The sequence below is a fragment of the Miniopterus natalensis genome, chromosome 4, assembly GCF_054644295.1.
Source record: "Miniopterus natalensis isolate mMinNat1 chromosome 4, mMinNat1.hap1, whole genome shotgun sequence".
Taxonomy (NCBI): Eukaryota; Metazoa; Chordata; class Mammalia; order Chiroptera; family Miniopteridae; genus Miniopterus; species Miniopterus natalensis.
This window is the reverse complement of record NC_142084.1, coordinates 66011632-66030122: the sequence shown is the minus strand read 5'-3', so window position 1 is coordinate 66030122 and position 18491 is coordinate 66011632. Positions and strand designations below refer to the sequence as shown.

Sequence of the window (18491 nt, the reverse complement as noted above, 5' to 3'; positions counted from 1 at the left end):
AGTGAGACTGTACTTTCTAGGAGTTATCGTGGGAATTAAAGCTCAATATTTAAAAGGGATAATGGGTGGAGAATGCCTGGCACACGGTAGGTGCTCAATAAACACTACCTGCTCTCAGTAAGCTGCCACGAACACAGAAGGAATGATGTTTGGCACCCTTGTCATAGACAAGGGCCCAACTCTCAGGAAGGGACAGGGTGTGTCCAAGGTGTGCCCAAATTCACCTCCCCTTCCTCATTCCCTGTGTGGCCTCTAAGGAAGGTGGCATTTGAATATCCAGCCCCAGTATCTAAATCTCCTAAAAAACCATGGACTCCAAGAACTCTATAATTTTATATATATATATATATATATATAAAACAAAACGGTCCTAGCCAAGTGGCAGGAAGAAAAGATTTAAAACATGAGTATGTACATCAATGGTAGAAGGCACAGCGGGTCCATCTGAGGTGAGGAGTGGGGTGGAGGTGGGGGGCAGCAGGTTACACAGGTCTCAGCTGAAGCCACGGGGGCAGAAATAAAGTGCGTAGGTCCTGGGGGCCCCCCGTGGCCCAGAAGCAGCAGCCGACAGCCCCCTCTCCCCACCCCTGGCAGGGTTCAGTTGAGCGTGATTCGGAGGTAGGAGGTGGGCACGTAGCCTTCGCCTCCCTGTTTCCGCCTAACCCGAGTCCAGCCATCGCCTTTGTCTTCTTCCATGAGACTCAGGTCTTCACCTTCAACCATGGAAATGGTGCCCTCACTGGACCCTGTCGCGGGAGTGGTGGTGGGCTTAGGTCTGCTTTAGGAGGATTTCAACAGAACCTAGCCAGACACCCCCACCCCCACCCCCACCCCCACGCAAGCAACTGATGCTCACCTTCAAAGTGGTAGATGGCCACACAGGTACCTATAGGTGATGCAGACTCCTCCTCAAAATCCTCATCAAACTCCGTGTAGATGGGGGTGTCCTGGCCTTCCTCCAAGGGGGGCTCTTCAGAGCTGGAAGGGGAGAGTAAAGCAGGTGAAGACAGGCCTCCCATGACCCGGGGGCAGACCCACTGTGACCACCCCACTCACCTCTCCTTGTTCTCCTGTGATCCGCTATTGCTGCTGCTGCTGCTGTCAGGTGGGGCGCTAGCTGGGGGGTCTGGAGGCCGGGTGTGCCGGCTCAGGCTGTTCCCCCGGTTGCTCAGGACCCGGCTCTCAGCTTCTGCCAGCCAAGCCTGAGAGTAGGGAACCATGTGGTCAGTTCCAGGGCAGGGCTCTGGGGTCAGCCCGCTCTGGACTCAGATGTTTCCTGAGATCACTCATGCACACCCAAAGCTGTGATGAGAAACAGCTGGAGCCTCCCCACAACACCTCCCTGTCCCCCAGGCAGTGACTCAGCCCGGCTGGCTGGCCCCGGCCCCCGCCCCTCCCCAGGGTCTTCCCTGACCTCATACTTCTGCACTTCCAATTTTAGCCGTTCAATGTTGTTCAGGGTTTCTGTGATCTGGGGCTCCAAGCTGTTGGGGTCCCCCATCTGGGGTGTCTTCTCATACACATCCTTCATTTTCTTCAGGGCTTCTCTAGGACCAGACAGATGGATGAGAAAGAACAGCCCCTTGTGATTTAACAAGCAAAAAATATGGGTTTTGCCCTGGCCAGTGTGGCTCAGTTGATTGAGCACCCTCCCATGCACCAAGGGGTCACTGGTTTGATTCCCCATCAGGGCACATGCCTGGGTTGTAGGCTCGATCCTGGGGATCGTGCAGGAGACAGCTGATGTTTCTCTCTCTCCCTTTCCTTTTCTCTCTCTAAAATCAATAAAAACATATTTTTTAAAAAAAAATATGGGCTTTGCTTCATGGAGCAAATAACCAGACAATAGTTAAAGCTCACATATTAGTGCCTCACTGCCTGGGCTTGAACCCATCTGGCATTTCCTAGTTGTGTCCTTTTGGGTTGTTACTGAACCTGTCTCAATATGCTAACCTTGAAAATGGGGATAACGATGCACACATCTCACGGGAACAGTTGTGAAGATTAGAAGTGCCTTTATTTATTCACATACCCAGAGTGCTGCATAGCTGCAGAGCAGGCACTGTTCTAAGCAAGGGTGTCAGGATCCTGCCTCTGCTCGCATACAGTCTCTCAGGAAAACTTGGGAACTCCAGTGAATTCATGTAAAGGGTTTGGAATAGCGCCTGGCATACAGTGAGTGCTCTATAAATGTTAGGTATTATTATCATCATCAGTCCCTGGTCCCTAGTTCCTCCATGACTATCTGTACTAGCAATAATAGTTATACGAGCGTAGATTTCTGGAAAATGTCAAACCTGGGTTCGACTTCTTTCCAGTCCTAAGATGATCCATGTTACAGATGCAGACTGAGGCACAGAGAGGCAAAATAGCTAGAACTCAAGGCCCATCTGTCGACGCCAGAACATGCACCCTTCACCCCTACACCATAAAAACTCAGGAACTGCGTCCCTAATGGAACTTTAAACCAATAAAAGCCATTTTGTACAAGAGGGCAAAATATAATTTGTCTGTCTGTCTACAAGTGGCAAACGTCATTTCTATTATGTAAGAGGACTGGAAAGAAAATCTCGCTGCTTGGAAAGAATGAGTAAAAATTTTCTGTTTTCAATCTGGCAGGTTTTTATTGTTAATATATTTTAAGCGTTTGAGTTAGTAAATAGATAACCATATGTTATTTTTTTAGCCAATTCATGTAGTGACTGGGACTGACATATATATATTTTTTAATATATTGAACCATCTTAGCATTACTGGGGGGTAACACCCAACTTCTCATGATTTTTTTAAAGTCTTTTAAAAAAGCCCTAGCTGGCCCGGCGGGCCTGGCTCAGCGGTTGAGTGTCAACCTGGGATCCAGGCGATCGGGGTTTGATTCCCGGTCAGGGCACATGCCCAGGTTGCGGGCTCAATCAATGACTCTCTCCTCATTGATGTTTCTATCTCTCTCTCTCTCCCTCTCCTGTCCTCTCTCTGAAATCAATAAAGATATATATATATATATATATAAAAAAAAAAGAGCCCTAGCTGGTTTGGCTCAGTAGTTAGAGCGTTGGCCTGTGGACTAAAGGGTCCTGGGTTTGATTCCAGCCAAGGGCACATACCTCAGTTGCAGACTTGAACCCTGGTCCCTGTGCAGAGCATGAGGGAGGCAACCAATTGATGTGTCTCTCTCACATCGATGTTTCTCTCTATCTCCCTCCCATTCTCTCTCAAAAGCAATGAAAAAAATATATCCATGGGTGAGGATTTTAAAAAAATAAAGTCTTTTAAAAAAAATGTTTAAATATGATAAAATATACAGAACATAAAAATTCCCATTTGAACCATTTTTGGTTCATTTACGCCAAATGTATAGTTCAAGGACATAAAGTACATTCACACTGTTGTGCAACCATGACCACAGCATGATGGATTAAGTTTAAAACACACAATTGGATTTGCTCGGTTAGGACTGCATCTAAGATCATAAATGAAGTAAAATGAGCCCATAATTCTATTTTCTTGAATTCTTACTAACTGATTTTGAAATAAAGATTCCGCCAGCCTCTAAAAAAATGTGCTGGTGGTGGTCACTCATTTTCTGTGTGCTGGAATGAGTTGTATAAGATAGGAAATAACTGTTTCTTATGAGTGGGGTAGGAATCACCTATGTAACCATCAGGGCTTGGGGCTTGCTGGGAGATGTTTGAGTACCATTTCAATGTACAGATGGTCCCTGACTTACCATGGTTTGACTTACAGTTTTCAACTTTGCGATGGTGTGAAAACGATACCCATTCAGTAGAAACTGTACTTCAAATTTTGATCTTTTCTAGGGCTAGCGGTATGATACTTTGTCGTGATGCTGGCAGCCACAGAGAGCCATAGCTCCCAGTCAGCCACCATCATGAAGGTAAAGAAACAATACTATGCAGTGTAGTATTAAATGCATTTTGACTTTCAGTATTTTCAATCCACAATGCATTCATTGGATGTAACCCCAGGGTAAGTTAAGGACCATCTGTAATTGTTTATTATTTTATTTTCTTCTGTGCCTGCCTACCTTTCACCTTACCTCTGGTCAATCTCCTTCTGTAGCTCCCGATTACGTTCCTCCAGCTGCTGTTGAAGCCGCTTTCTCTGCTGCTCCGGGGGCAAGTGGCTAAAATCCTCAGTCACCACTGTCTGCAAGGTAGAAAGAGAACTGAGTTTGGGATCATGCAGCCTCGGCTTCCAGGCTCTAAAATCCTCATAAGACAGACACACCAAGTCCACCTTCCTCCCCACCCAAGGTTCTTGGGGGGCAAGGCCATGCACTGAGCGAAGCAGGTCCGAGTCGCAACGGGAGGAGGGGGTCCAGCCAGCAGCAGGAAGCGAGCCCAGGGTCCCGCCTCCCGGCCGCCGGGCAGGCTGGGCGCCCCCTCCTTCTCCCCTGGAGGCCTCACTTACCCCACGGCCGCCTCGAAAGCTGCGGAAGGACGCTAGCCGCGGTTTGACCGACTTACTGATCTCACTCAGTATGGCCAAGGGGTCGAGGCCGGATCGGGGGGACGGGGGTCCATTAGGCAATGCCGAGGGCAGAGGGCCCCCCAGGGGGGAAAAGGGTGGGGGATGCGGCTACCGGTGGGGACCGTGGAGGAGGTGCACCAGGAGGGGTGGGAGAATATACAGAACGAGTACGAATATGGATGGACGGAGGGACGCATAAAGGAAAAAACGAAATGGAAAAAAGAAAAAAAACGGTAAGAAAACCACAACTCAAGATGCACAATCACACACAGAAAATGCATGCAAAGAACAACACGAAAATCTGGGAGGTCGCAGGGAGAGCATTAGACTGTGAGCCAGAAGGCCAGGCCCCTTCCTCCCCCAGTATCTCCCACATACCCTGCATCCCATGTCCAAATACCTAGAATGGGGTCTGAGGGCGCAGGGAAGCCCACGTTTCTGCCCCCACCCCCGCTTTCTGGGCTCACAGTCTAGAACGTGGAGGGAGACACATGCAGAAATCAAGGTCTCATACAGGTATGGGACCACAGAAGTCAAGGGCAAGCTGAGAGAAGGGTCAAAGGCATGAAATATCAGAGGATTACAGGTGGGGTTTCAGCTGGGTAGGGGGAACGCCATATATAAATTGAAGCTGGTATCAAGGGCCAAAGATATAAACTAGGGGGTAGGCAAGTGTTGAAGGTATAAACCAGGAGTGTCCAGGTATGTGCTTGACATTGAAAACCAAAAAACCCAAGAGAAAAACAGCCTGAAGGTTGGGGCCTAGCCCCATGGGTGGGATGGAGAGAGACCCAGGGAGAGTCCCCAGGGCCAGCATCCGAGCCTTCAACCTGCCCTAAATCCCACAAGCAGGTCTTCTCCTAGCATCCTGAGAAGCAGCAGACAGACGCCACAGCAACCCCCCCACCCCCTTCCTGGCCCCCTGTCAGCCTCAGGGGACTCCCAGGCCAATCACCGCTTTCCCTCTAGCCTGGGCCGACAGCCAAGAGGAAAATTCCTGCCCAGGACTCAGAGTTCCAGCGGCTGGGGCTGACTCAATGCCCCCCCTCCACACCGCTGTCCCCACTCACTCACACCCCTTCCCCAAGAGCCCCGGCCCCCACCTTGTTCTTCTTGCCAAAGGGCCAGCGTTTGGCACGGCTACGGGCTGGGCCTCGTAGCTCAGACCGACCGTCTGAGGGGGTGCCCAGGCTGCTGTCCGAGGATGCGCGGTTCATGGGCTGGCTGAAGTCTTCAAATTCCACGTCGCCGGGGCGGGCAAAGCCTGACTTGTGCAGTTCAATTAGGACCTGGGAGTCCTGGAGGGAGGGCATGGGGAGGGGGGAGGGCAGTCAGAGGTAAGGCTAGGTGCCCAGCCTTCGGGGTCCACCTGCCCACCCCGCAACCCACTGGCCCAGGACCAGGCACCCACGTTCTTGCTGTCCACAGCAGCCGCAGCCACCTTCATGCCCTCCAAACACTTGGTGATGATAGGCAGCACCTGCAGCTCGGCCTCTGACAGCAGCCCGTACCCAGCCCCCAGGTGGGTGGCCCGGCGCTCATCCATGTCCTGTAGCTTCTACAGGGACAGGGCAGGGGTGCTAAGGGAGGGGCTGGAGCACAGATACTTCCAACCAAAGGCGGTCAAGGGAGAGACAAGAGGCCAGGGTGGTTTCAGAGGGGACTTTAAGGAACCTCCCACCCCCTTGCTTAGGGAAGTCAAGAAAGGCTTCTCAAAGGAGGTGACAATGGAGCCAGGGCTTTGAAGAAAAAGCAGACCCAGCACAGATGCTGCCAATCCCAGAATTAGGACAAAGAGTGGAACATAAGGCTGAAAAAGAAGAGGAAAAATTCACGAACTTTCAGAGGGGTTGTTAGAGCTGGGGCTTAGAAGAATGAACAGGGTGTTCAAAAGGAAGGAAAGACATCCCTGGCCGAAGGAACAGCTTAGGCAAAGGCAGGGCTCACTATGTTTCTAAATGCCTTTCGATTTAGAGATTAGGGCATTGCAGCTGAGGTTTTGACAAATGTGTAGGAGATGGTTAACAGTGGGGGATTTTGGGGAAGGTGGGAGACTTGGAGCACTCACATCAAATATCTGGGGCATCTGGGAAAAATAAAAGTGGGCCTGGTCTCGGTTGAAACGCTGTAGTTGGGCTGCGTACTCATTTTTGCTTTCTTCTGCCATATGACTCCGAAGATGGGCTTGTTGCTTGGCCTAAGGAATATCAAGGTGGGGGTCATTGGCAGGTTCTGGCCCCATCCCACCCTATCCTTTAAACCTGCCCCAGACCCCACAAGCACCTTCTCCACATCAGCCTTGGTGGCATTGATATCCTGGTCCAGCCGCTCTGCAGTCTGCGCTGCCTTCTCGGCCTCCCGGCAGTCTCGCTCAAATTTACGCTTACTCTGTGTGGTGGATAGAACCAGAATGGAGGAGCTGCCATTCCTGATGCCAAGGGGGTATGGGAAGCCAAGCATTCAGGGACTGGCAGGAAGTCACCCAGCAAATGGGGGGCAGTGGCATTCTAGAAACCTTCAGGAGAGGGGAGGCCCCTGCCAGACAAAGGGGGCAGCTCTGTGGGTCAGCAACCCTCACCCTACTTCCTGGGACCAGAGCCACCCTCCACACCCACAAACTCACATTCTCCAGCTGTTTGAAGCCACTTTCCAGCTGCTGCTGGGCCCGCCGGCCTTCTTGGAAGTGCTGTGGAAAGAGGAGCAATAGGCTCACCCGGGTCATAGAAGAGGCCCTCAGGAAGACGCAGGGAGGAGACCACTCACCATCTTTCTCTCCTGTTTCATCTCCTGCGAGTACTTGGCCAGCTCAAGACACACGTGGATGCTGAGATTCTCAGCCACCAGCTCCCGCTGGCCCGCAAAGTCATTTACCTCCTGGAGAATCTGCACAAAGGACTGCTGCTGGCTGAACCTCAGGGGGAGAGAGGGGGGCAGGGAGCCAGAGGTCAGACCCCAGGACCCACTCCACATGAGAAAGGGTAAGGCCCAAGACATTCACTCCTGAAGCAATGACAAATTCTGGCCCATATCCCTTACCCCTAACCCTTGCTTTAGTGGGATGCATTTCAGAACTCAGAATTTTTGGGGTTTTTGAAAGGATATACAATGCTTATATACCATCTGTTGTGCACCACCCCAGTGGGGTCAGGGGCAACATCCTGTAATCAAACACTATAAATATTTTGTAGAGAGAAGTATTAATATTCACACTAAGTGGAATAAAAGACCAAGCCCATAATGAACCTGATCCACATTCAACTGAGTTCCAATCAGAGGCGGCCTCCAAATAAGTTACCAGAAAAACTTTTGATTTCTAGAACTTTTTGGGTCCTGAATAGGAGACCCATAAGGGTTGGACGCTGTTTTAACAGTGTCCATTTTAACAGTGTGTGTTTTAACACATTAATTCAGTTAATCTTCACGTGAGCCCCACAAGGTCATGGTCATCATGTCCATTTCACAGATGAAGAAAACAGAGGAACAAAACTTAAGTGACTTGCCCAGAGTCACTCATTTAGTAACTGCTGGAGCCCCCCATTTAATAGGTGAAAGCAAATGGGAGCAGAGAATTTGAGTCAATCACCCAAAGCAGTTCAACTAGACTTTAGGATTCCAACCCTGGTACTCTGGAGCCTATGCTCTTTTTTAAAAAAAAAATTTTTTTTTAATTGATTTTAGAGCAAGAAGAAGGGAGAGAACATTGATTGGTTGCCTCCTGCATGCACCCTGACTGGAAGCGAACCCAAGACAACCGAGAGCCACACCAGCCAGGGCCTACCCTCTTAACTCTAGGTGGGATTTGACGTGAGAGGTGAAGGACCTGATTGAGTGACCCAGCTAAGGGAGAGAAAGCGGGACAAAGCCCCCTGCACCCCCCCCCCCAATCTAGCCCCACACCCCCTCTCCATCCTTACTTGGATTCAGGGTCATCTTTGGCAGGTCTCTTGGGCAGATATTTTTTCACCAGGTTCCTAAGGGGAAAGAGAGGCAGGAAGGCTGAGTCCCCGGCCCCCGAACCCCACCCTCTAGCCTCAGGGGACAGCCACCCTAGGGTCTCACCGCAGCTGCTTCGCATAAGCCTGCTCCACCTCGGTCCGCTCTTTCACGAACTTCACATATCTGTCCAACAGGTCCAGCCCCCACTGCGTGTGCCGCTCAATCACCTCAAACTGATCCTGACGAAAGGTGGGGGGCGGGGGAGGACCCGGTAAAGACCCCGCAGCCAGATACCAGGGAGCCTCAAGGCTCTGAGCTCCAAGAAGGAGTGGCTTCCCGGACCCGCCCCGGCTCGGCTGGAGGTGGGGTGGGGGGGGCGGCAGGAAACCAGCGGGAACCCCCTCCCCTTCCCGGGAAGGGCCAGGGAGCAGGGGCGGGGCCCCAATCGGACTACAGGGTCTCCTTCTCCGGAAGGCCAAGAGGGGTGTAGAACCGGGCAGGGCCACTCCCCTTGCTCTGACTCCCCTAATCCCCCCAGATTCCGGAAAATCCGGCCGGCCCGGCGTGAGTCAGGGCTAAAGGGGCCGGATTCCCCGCATCTTTGGGGGGGGGGGGAATGGCCAGGGGGCAGGCACCAAGTTTCCAGGGTCACTACTCCCCCGGGGTACCCCGATGTACTGTTTCCCTCACAAACTCCACTGCACCTTCAAAAGAAATCCCAGAGTTGGAGGGAGGGTGATGTAGTTATTTCGCTGTACCCGGGGACCTAGAGATGCCACCGCCCCCAGAAAGAGGAGAGGTCGAAGGTCCCGGCTAGAAAAGGGGGAAATTCCTGGGGCTTCCAGAACTGAGGTTAGAGGCTGCCTGGGAGCGGCCCCTCCCTGTGCCCGGAGAGAGGAGGCCGAGCCTCAGAGCCCCTTCCCCCACTAGAGCGTCCCAAGCCCCTAGGTGTTGACTGGAGGTGACGCAAAGGGCAGTCAGAACTTGTAGGTCCCACGTGAGGTTGAAAGTGGCCAGAGGGTCCCCTCCCCCTCACCAGCCGGACAGGCGGGCGGCGGGCAGGAACCCAGGGGCCGTAAGATAAGCCGCCCGCCCAGCCAGGGTGCTCAAAATAGGTGACCTCGCTCGGCCGCCCCGGCCTGGTCCTAGGACTTCTTCCTCCTCACTCTGAACCCCGTGCCTCAGTTTCCCTACGCTGCACCTGCAAGGTCGCCCCTCGCCCCCGAGCGTCCTGAAACGCCCCAGGAAACTCCGAGAGAGGGCGGAGCAGGGATTACAGGGATCAGTGGAAGGGAAAGCGTGGAGTCTCGGTTAAAGTATTGCAGGGGCAAAAAGGGAGCGCCTGGACCCCAGTAAGAGCAGAACTTGGAGCCAGGCCGACTGGACTCACCCACAGCTCGGTGCCCCAATCCATGCTGCTCCCGCCGAGGCCGCCACCGAGGCCGCCGCGCCCGGTCCCCGCTGCCCGCCGCCCGCCGCGGGGAAACTCAGCCCAAGGCTGTGCGCCCGGCCCCGCCCCGCCCCGCCCCGCCCAGGCCCCGCCCACTCCGGGCCTGGCACGCCCCTTCAGGCTCTGCCACGCCCGGCCCTCGCGTAGCTCAGGCACCCAGACCTAAAAGGCCGGGCCACCGGATGGGACCCGGCTGGCGCCTTAAAGGACCTCCACCCATTTTCCAAATCCCCGGGCCCCTCTTATCTTCCCCACCCATGCCCCGTCGGGGACTGTTCTAACTGTCCTCTTTCCCTTCAACCATTCCTTAAAGGGTCAAGATACTAAAACCCCATCCAAGAGGTCCTTCACCTATCCCTTCGCAGGGAGAACCAGAGGTCACTCAGCTCTTGAGGGCCGGCGCGGCTCCAGACGCCTGTGCTAGTCCCACTAATGGTCTAGTCCCGGCCACAGGGCGGATAGGAGGACTTCGATCCTGTCCAGGACGCGGCTTCGCCAAGGCCGGGTCCATTAGTGCCCCCACCGCATCCTGCCTTCCCTCTCCTGAAGTCTGCACCGGGAAACTGAGGACGGACCGTCCTTGGGGCTCCGGGCCCAGACCTTTCCTCGGCTCCCGTCCAGTTCGTGTTTGCACCTGCCCATTTTTCAGTCGCATCCATTCAAGGCCCAATTACGTTTAATTGTCTGTACTGGGATTCCGACTCCGCCCCTCCCTCCTCACTCGGGCCTCGGGCTGGGAAGTCTTTGGGCTCCCTCATAAAAGTTTGTTCACACTTTGTTAATCCCTTTGAGGCACTGGGATTAAAGGGGAGAGATCCCAGCAGCTAGCTCCCACCCTTATCCTCTCCCGCCTTTGCTGCTTTCTCTGGCTATAGAGGTAACAGATGCTCTGCTGGGGCTGGGAGCTCTGGCCTAAGGGACAAGTTAGGCTCTGAGTTCCTGAACGCCCAGGACTCGTACGAGGGAGCCCTGGAGGATAGCTTCAGGAGCCCACACTGGGAGAGATGGCTCTGCAGGGACCTGGCCCCACCTGCTGGTAGCTTCTGGGCTAGAAAACCTCAAGTTGCAAAGTCGTCTGTGCTCCAGAGTGTGAGGGAGGCTGGGGTCTGGGCACAGTTAGCTTAGGCTGGGATTAGGGTCGCAGCTTTGGTCTCAAACTAAAATTGGAATTGGTACTTATGCCAGGTTGCGACTGAAGTTGGAATGGGATTTCAAATGGGTCAGAGGCTTCGCAGAGGGGCCAGCAACCGAGTTGGGGGTTCTAACACTCTAACTAGGGTCCAACGGTCCGTCCTCATCTGGGGTCAGGACCGTTGGCGGCGAGGGTCTCAACCACAGGTGAAAGCTCAATGTAGGTCGAGGGTGAGAAGGGCGTGGGGAATTTGGGTTTCAGGGTGAAGTCAGGGCTCAGTTGCAGGAAAGGAACTCAGCCCTGGGGTCGGGGTTTAGCCCATAGTCAAGTCCAGCCTGGAATCTAGTGGTGGGACTCCAGTTAACTCACTCTGGGATAGGAGGCTTCACGTAAGGCTGAGGCTCTGCCTGGGGTCATAGGTTATCCTAGGGTCAAGATTTAGCCTGGGGCCAGGTTTAGGTTTCTGGGTTGATAAAAAAGATTAGAACAGGATAGGCCCCAGCAGATGCGGTGTTTACCAAAAGTCTGAACTCCGGCTGGGAGCCAAATCCTGAGGTTAGGAAAGTGGAAGCCAGTTCTTGAGAATCCTGGGAAAGGTAGTTCACTTAATACCTTGTTGAGCTGTCTGCTCCCTCTGCATTCTGGGTACTGTAGTCCTGGACCAGTCAGTGAGTTAAGAGCTGGTGCGGAAATGCTTTAAGGGTCCTATATCAGGTCTATTACGATTGGTTAGCTGGATTATTTATCAAATTACATCGGGACCGTTTTTCTAGTGATTGGTGAGAATGAAGGCGGGGTTAAGGTTACCAGCACTCCCATTCGGAGCTAGTGCTGTCCATTTGGTGTCTGAGGGGCGGGTTTGTGAGGAGGCAATCGCCGACTGGTTGGGTGGGCTGGAAAAGCCGAAAGGTCGGCCTCCACCGTGCGGCAATTGGCTCATCGGTAGGCGGGCCTGGGCGCATCAGAGGCGGTGTTAGGGGAGGCGGTAGCTCCAGAGGTGGCGCTGAGAGAGAGGAGGGGGCTCGTCTCCGGGAGCCCAGCGGAGTGCGGGCAGAGGCAACTTCTGCTGCCCCTGTTGGGCTGCTGTTCTGGGCGCATTCTCCCGCTGGCGCTGACGGTGAGTCACGCCGCGCAGCTGTCTGGGGCGGGGGACGCAGCTTTGTCCCAGAGAAGCCTCTGGCGTGGAGTGGTCTCTTCCTATTTCTCCCGCCCCTTGCGCGGGATGGAGTGGTCCAGCGGCCCCCGCTTCCAGGACCCGAGTGTTCTCGTCCCAGGAGCATCCTCAATCCTCCGGATGGAGTTGCCCCGTGACCGCGCCGGGTCGTGCCCCGCCCACCTGGGGGCGGGTCTTAATCTTCCTGGACCTCCAGGCTCTTAGCTCTCTAAATCATTGGTATCGTTTTGAGGGAGCTAACGACCCTTAGCTCCTTCCAGAAGAATCCCCGGGGACTCGCTCTACAATGGGATCCTCTGGGCAGTCATTGGGATCTCGGGGACTAGTTGAAATCACGCTGGGGGCTCAGTTGGGGATCTAAAAGTTTTCCCGGAGTTGAGGGCCAGACCCCAAAACGAATAACTCTGCTTTCAGGACGGTACTCACCGGTGGGGGGACTTCCAGGCTTTCTTCCTGGAATCTCAGAACAGTGGCGGGAGGACCCAGAGCCACTCTGCTCCTGCCTGGGATTGGTTTGGGGACACAGCCTCCAAGGGAGGCCCGGGAAGCCTGTTCTGTCACTTCTTTGGAGCTGTCCTAAATAAAGGGGTGCCAGAAGGGGGGGCGGCTGAGGCCCTTGGGGGAGCCATGTGCCAGAGCCCTAGAGCTGGGCAAGTGGGAAGAAGTCTGAACTGCCTTTGTCTCCTTGGTGTCCAGCAGGGGGAGAAGCGACCAGACAACTAGCTGAGCAGCTTCAGTTTCCATACCAAGGGATCTGGAGATGAACATGAGCTTCCTGTGGCTGGGCCTTCAGGAAACGCAAAAGAAGACCCCTGTGGTGATGGTCTTTGAGGGGTTTGCTGAAGGACAGTGAAGTGCACAAGTGTCCAAGCCACCTCCCCCCAGTTCTGGATTCACATCTTAGCTCTGCCTCTCACCCATATGATCTTGGGCAAATCCCTTGATCTCTCTCAGCCTCAGTTTCCTCATCTGGAACATGGGGATAATAATATCTCATGCAATATGTGTTAGGCACTGAGCTGAGAAGGGGGAGGACATAGCAATGAACAAGACAGCCCCAGTTCTCACAGTTGAAATGAACAGCTAGCATTTATTAAATGCCCACTGGGTACCAGGTACCATGTGAAGCAGTTTTCATAGGTCTGTTTCCTTATAGCTGTCTTTCAGGGATGCTGTGAAAATGCCATGCCTGTAAAGCCAATTTTGCCAGTGTTTACACAGGCTTGGAGGTATGTGGCTTGCTCAGAGTCACAGCCTGCATGCAAATCCAGGTGTGCTGGATTCCAGAGTCCAAGGCAGGAAACCATCAACATTTTATTGATTTTTTTTTTTTTTTAATTTTATTTCTTGTCCTGGCCCGTATGGCTCAGTTGGTTGGAGCATTGTCCTGTACACAGAAAGGATGTGGGTTTGATTCCTGGTCAGGTTGCAAATTTGATACCCAACATGTGGGAGGCAGCTGATCCATGTTTTTCTCTCAAATCTATATTTCTTTCTCTCTAAAACCAATAAAAACATTTTTAAAAATTTATTTCTTTTTACATCAACATTTTAATTGAGGGGGAAAGAGATGGGCTGGGTCCAGAGGACCAGCGAAGGTCTCCCTGAGGAAGTGACATCCAAGTTGAGTGTCTGTGTCTGCAGGCTCCCCTATTATCCCAAGGTGAGGCCTCCTCTCTCCTCTCTCTGCCCCCACCACCCAGTTCCGCATGGTGATTGGCTTGAGGGCCAAGGAAAGCTAATATAGCCTCAATTTCCACAACTGCTACAACCTGATGGGGGGACAGGAGTGGCCATTCAACATCACACTGAGTGGATGGGAAGGCAGCAGTTTCACAGAGCCCTAACTACAGGCCAGGTACACGATGCTGAGTTTAGCTTCATCAGATCCTCCTGGTAGCTGTGCTATGAAAGGAAAGCCAATGTACCCATTTGGAAGATAGGAAGACTGTGGGGGAGTGAGTCAGCTGGAGAGTAGGAGAGCTGGAGACCCAGTGGTGGTTCTGCAAGTCCAGAGCTAGCATGCAACCTCTGCCACCCCCATACTGCCCCTTCCCCAGCAGTGATCCAGGAGAAGAACCCTGAGGGATTCCTATTGGTGGTAGAAATTCCCCTTTCAAGCTCCATATGGTCATGTCTGCCTGCTTCCTGGCCGCTGGCATCTTCTGGGTATCTGTCCTCTGTAAGAACACATAATACCCTTGCCCCTGGGGGTTCTCCATTTCCATTCACCACTCCCATCCATGCCCCTGACTGATGCCTCCATAGGCCTTTTTGCCCTGACCCCCCTGCCAGGTACAAAGTCTTCAAGATCCACTAGCTCATGGTGGTCCTGGCTTTCACCGGGAGTATCTTGCTCCTTTTTCCTTAGTGTGAGAACCTGGGCCCAGAGCAGGGACAGGCTGGGTCCCTGAAGCAGTCTGAACAGGCCACTCCCCAAATTTCTGCAGACCCTGGGCTTGGCAGTTCCATGTGTCTATCCATGTGTCCATTTCATTCTTGTGTCCAGCTGTCCATCCACTGCATCTATCTGTCCTTCTGTACAGCTGTGACTGTCTCAGTCTCCATCCATCTAACTATGATCTTCATTGTTGTGGCTGTGACTGCCTATCCCTCAGTCCAGTTGTCTTTTGGGCTGTGACTGTCCATTTCTGAGTCCACTCACCATCCTGATTGTAACCATTAGTCCAGTCGACTTTCTAGCCACCCACCTGACAGTGATTGTCCTGTTCCTAAACCACCACCATCCACCTATTTGTAACCACTGCCCATCTCTCTGACTGTCCATCTACCTGTCTACCTCCAGGTCAACTACTTCATCAACAGCTGTAATGCACTACATCACACACCTGTAAGTGACCTTCTCTGCCAGAAGGTGGTGGGCCCCATCTCACCACACCCCCTCCCCACCTCCAGGCTGAAGGGTGTCCTCCTCTTCATCACTATTGCCATGATCAGCTCTGGCTGGGCCTTTGTCAAGTATGTTCTGCCTGATGAGATCTTTAGGATCATGATCCTGATACAGGTGCATCTGGGGCCCCACGTGGGTGCGCTGCCCACCCCATCCCAGGCCCACAGGTCCTGGCCGACCTGGCCTACATTGTCATCAAGTCCTGTAAGGAGAGCATTAGTGACCATGGACTTCCCTTTCTGGTGGACCTCATCTGCCATCCTTTTTCCTGCCCCTGCCCTCCCCCAGGCCCAGACCCTGCCCCCCACATGGACATGGGTGGCAGCAGCACTGACTGTTCCCTGTGTCCCCCACTCCTTCCCAGGTCTATCGGGCATCTAACACCAACAGGAAGGGTGAGGCCCTGCTCCCTGGGGCTTGCTATTCCCCAGTCCCCATCCTGCTCCAGGCCCTTCGTGCTGACCCCCAGATGTCCCTTTCCTCCCCTCTGACTGCCCTCTCCTGCTTCTCTATCCCCTTCACTGTCCCCTGGACATCCCCTTTCAGACTTTCTGCCCCATGTCCTTCCTGTCCCCAGCCCACCTCCAGCCCTCTCCCCTTGATCCTGCCTCCTGCCTCGTCCCCTGACCCCCACTCTGTGCCACCCCTCAGCGGCAGTGAAGCTGGCCAAGCTGAAGCTGTTTCGGCATTACTATGTCATGGTAGGAATCTCGTTCCCACTCCTGAGGGAAGTTTTGAGAGCGAGGACAAACAGCCTCCTGGCACACACCCCCCCTAGCCTCGCCTGCTGTACCTCCGAGCCCGCCGGCTCAGCCCTCTGCGTACTATCTATGGGCCCCACCCCCGGCATCCCCAGTGGTCCTGATCTCACTGGGCCCCATGCCCACCCGTGTTCCTTGCAGGTCATCTGTTACATCTACTTCACGGCAATCATCGCCATCCTGAGGCGGGTGGCCATGCCCTTGCAGTGGCAGTGGAGGTACCGGTTGAGCACAGAGGTGGGGCGGAAAGGTGGCCCAGACAATGGCGGCGGGGAAAAGGGGTGTGCACCCGACACTCCCGCTCTGCCCCTCCGCCCCGCCCGCAGCTCCTGCCTGAGGCTCCCCGCTCACCTTCTCCGGGCTCACCGCAGCTAGTGGGCTCCGCAGGCAGGGGGCAGCCGCGAGCGAGCGTGGGCCGCGGGCTCGAATCGGGCGGGGCTCTGGTGGGCGGGGCAGGGGCGCTGGGCAGGGATTGGGTGATGGTGGGGTGGGCGGGGCCGAGGTGCTGGGCAGGGATTGGGTGATGGTGGGTGGGCGGGGCCTGGCCACCCTCGGGACTGCCCGGCGGTTCTGGGGATGGAGTGGGGTGGGCCTGGGACAGCTCTGGGGGCGGGGCCCGGAGGGTCCCCGGTTGGACTTGGTGGGGGCTCCGGGGGCGGGGCCTGGCACCCCTCAGCTCCCCGACCGCCTGGCTGTGTGCCTCTAGAGTGACCGAATCTGGGTTCCGGGAAGGCCTGTCCAAAGTCAACAAAACAGCCAGTGGGCCAGAGCTGCTGTGACCATCCCCCCATCTCGGACCATGCTTTTCCACCCTCCTTCTCTGCTCACACACATTCCTCACTCCAGCTTCTCTCCTAAAGTGTGGGGGTGAGTAGGAAGGCGGCCTGTGCTCATAAGGCCCCCCCAACTCCCTGCGAGCCATGTTCCCAGAGCCCATTCAGAAGAAGACGGACAGCCCCCTCTTCCCCCAATTATGAGGCAGCCCTGTGCCCATCCAGGACCACCCTCAACTTGCAGCTGTACAATAATGACCTACCTGTTTTGCTCCCCTGGTTTCTTGCCTTTCTTGGGGTTGAGGTTTAACACAGGGGCTGTGTTTACAATTTAGAAACCGGTATTCACTGGAGGGGGTGGTTGCAGTATTTATTGCTTTACACATGCAATAAATATGAATTGAACAACTGCTGTGAGCAGGTCCTATGCTGAATGCTGAGGACAGAGCAGTGACCAAGACCCACCCAGTCCCAACACTGAAGGGGCTCCCAGACCCAGGGGTAGGGAAGTTGGGAGGGGGGGAGGGAGAGGGACATGTCATCAGACAGCTTCATCACAGGGCTCTGACCCAGCCTGGGAAGTCAGGGAAGGTAAATAGAGAAGTGGTGGGAAGGATGCAGGCCCAGATGAGGTACAGCATGTGCAAAGGCTGGAGGTGAGAAAAATGGTGATTGAAAGACACACAAGTGGCTCAGGCAAAGTCTAAGTAGTAGTAGCTAACCGTGGACCTAAACTCATTAAAAAGCTTGTGAGGCACAGAGAATCTAATTAACTTGCCCAAGTTCACACAGCTAAGGTGGGAGACTCAGGACTCAAAACATTGGCAACCATACCTCAATCTTGCCCTGATTTGCTATGTGGCCCTTGATAAGTGGTTTAATCTCTGTTTCTCATATGTAAAATGGGGGTCACTGAGTATCACATATGAGTATCTGGCTCAGCGCAGTGCCCAGCAACACAGACTAACCTTTCATGGACTGCCTGAAACTTGAGTGACCACAGTTTAGAGACTCACCTGTGCACACACCTGTGGACAGACTCCCAAAATGTATTTTGTCCCCCTTCCCAGCCTCCCACCTCACCCTTTAACTGAAGCACCCAGGATCCCCTTTGAAGCTTTGAGAAATATTCCTCAGCGGGGGCCACAGACATGGGACAGGGATGGGGAACCAGGCTGGGGTCAAGGTTTCCTGCAGGGGGAAACAAGTGAAACTGGGGCCCAGATGAATAAATAGCCCAGCCAGACAAAGAAGGAAGTGGGAAGGCATTGCAGAGTGAGGAAGTTGGGTGAGCAAAGTGGAGAAGCCCAGAATAGCTTGCAAGTCCTGCTGCAAGGTTGGCAGGGGCCAGTGGGAGGGCAAGAGCAGCTGGCAGAAACCTAAAGACAGGCAGACACACTTGGACTTTGTGCTGGGGCCCAGAGGCACCAAGGAAGAGTTTAAAGCAGGAAGGGATATGGCCAGACAGTGTCAGTGCTTTATCTACAGGCTTCTGGGGTAGGCAGAGTCATGGCTTCCCAAAGATGTCCACATCCTAATCCCCAGAATCTGTGAATATGTTACATGACATGACAAAAGATACTTTGCAGATATGATTAAGTTAAGGATCTTAGAATGGGTACTTATTCTGGATTCTTCAGGTGGGCCCAATGTCATCACCAGGATCCTTATAAGAAGGAGGCAGAAGGATCAAGGTCAGAGAATGAGATGTGATGATGGAAACAGGCTGGAGTGATGTGCTTTGAAGATGGAGGAAGGAGCCATGAGCCAAAGAATGCAGGCAGCTTCTAGAAGCTGGAAAAGGCAGGGAACATATTTTCCCCTAGAGCCTCCAGATGGAACTAGCCCTACTGACACATTGAT

At 53.8% G+C, this 18491-nt stretch overlaps 2 protein-coding genes across 2 annotated transcripts; one reads left to right on the top strand and one right to left on the bottom strand.

The window, feature by feature from the left end:
• Nucleotides 1–339: 339 nt before the first annotated feature.
• On the bottom strand, nt 340–9841 carry TRIP10 (thyroid hormone receptor interactor 10). The gene is made up of 14 exons (XM_087816156.1): nt 9818–9841; nt 8551–8783; nt 8406–8462; nt 7255–7402; nt 7115–7177; nt 6775–6879; nt 6560–6688; nt 5903–6049; nt 5595–5789; nt 4058–4167; nt 1415–1547; nt 1057–1202; nt 857–978; nt 340–746 (listed from the first exon to the last, which is right to left on the bottom strand). Exons 1-14 carry the CDS (start codon nt 9839–9841, stop codon nt 598–600), a joined length of 1761 nt encoding a protein of 586 aa, XP_087672282.1. The 3' UTR covers nt 340–597.
• A 1953-nt stretch (nt 9842–11794) lies between these two features.
• GPR108 (G protein-coupled receptor 108) lies at nt 11795–16634 on the top strand. Its single transcript, XM_087816155.1, is given in 16 exon segments — nt 11795–11800; nt 11956–12126; nt 12883–12935; nt 12937–13017; nt 13394–13412; nt 13887–13995; nt 14247–14294; nt 14297–14396; nt 14479–14553; nt 14887–14940; nt 14990–15034; nt 15100–15208; nt 15262–15412; nt 15746–15795; nt 15997–16136; nt 16562–16634. Coding segments are annotated over 16 exon segments (1284 nt in total).
• The last annotated feature ends 1857 nt before the right edge of the window (nt 16635–18491 follow it).

Excerpts from the sequence above, each read along its gene's own strand:
- TRIP10 (XM_087816156.1), bottom strand. The coding sequence starts at position 9,841 with ATGGATTGGGGCACCGAGCTGTGG. Across the intron at positions 1,203-1,414 it reads TGGAAGTGCAGAAGTATGAG|GCTTGGCTGGCAGAAGCTGA; the intron begins GTCAGGGAAGAC and ends CCCTACTCTCAG. Across the intron at positions 747-856 it reads GGCCATCTACCACTTTGAAG|GGTCCAGTGAGGGCACCATT; the intron begins GTGAGCATCAGT and ends CTCCCGCGACAG.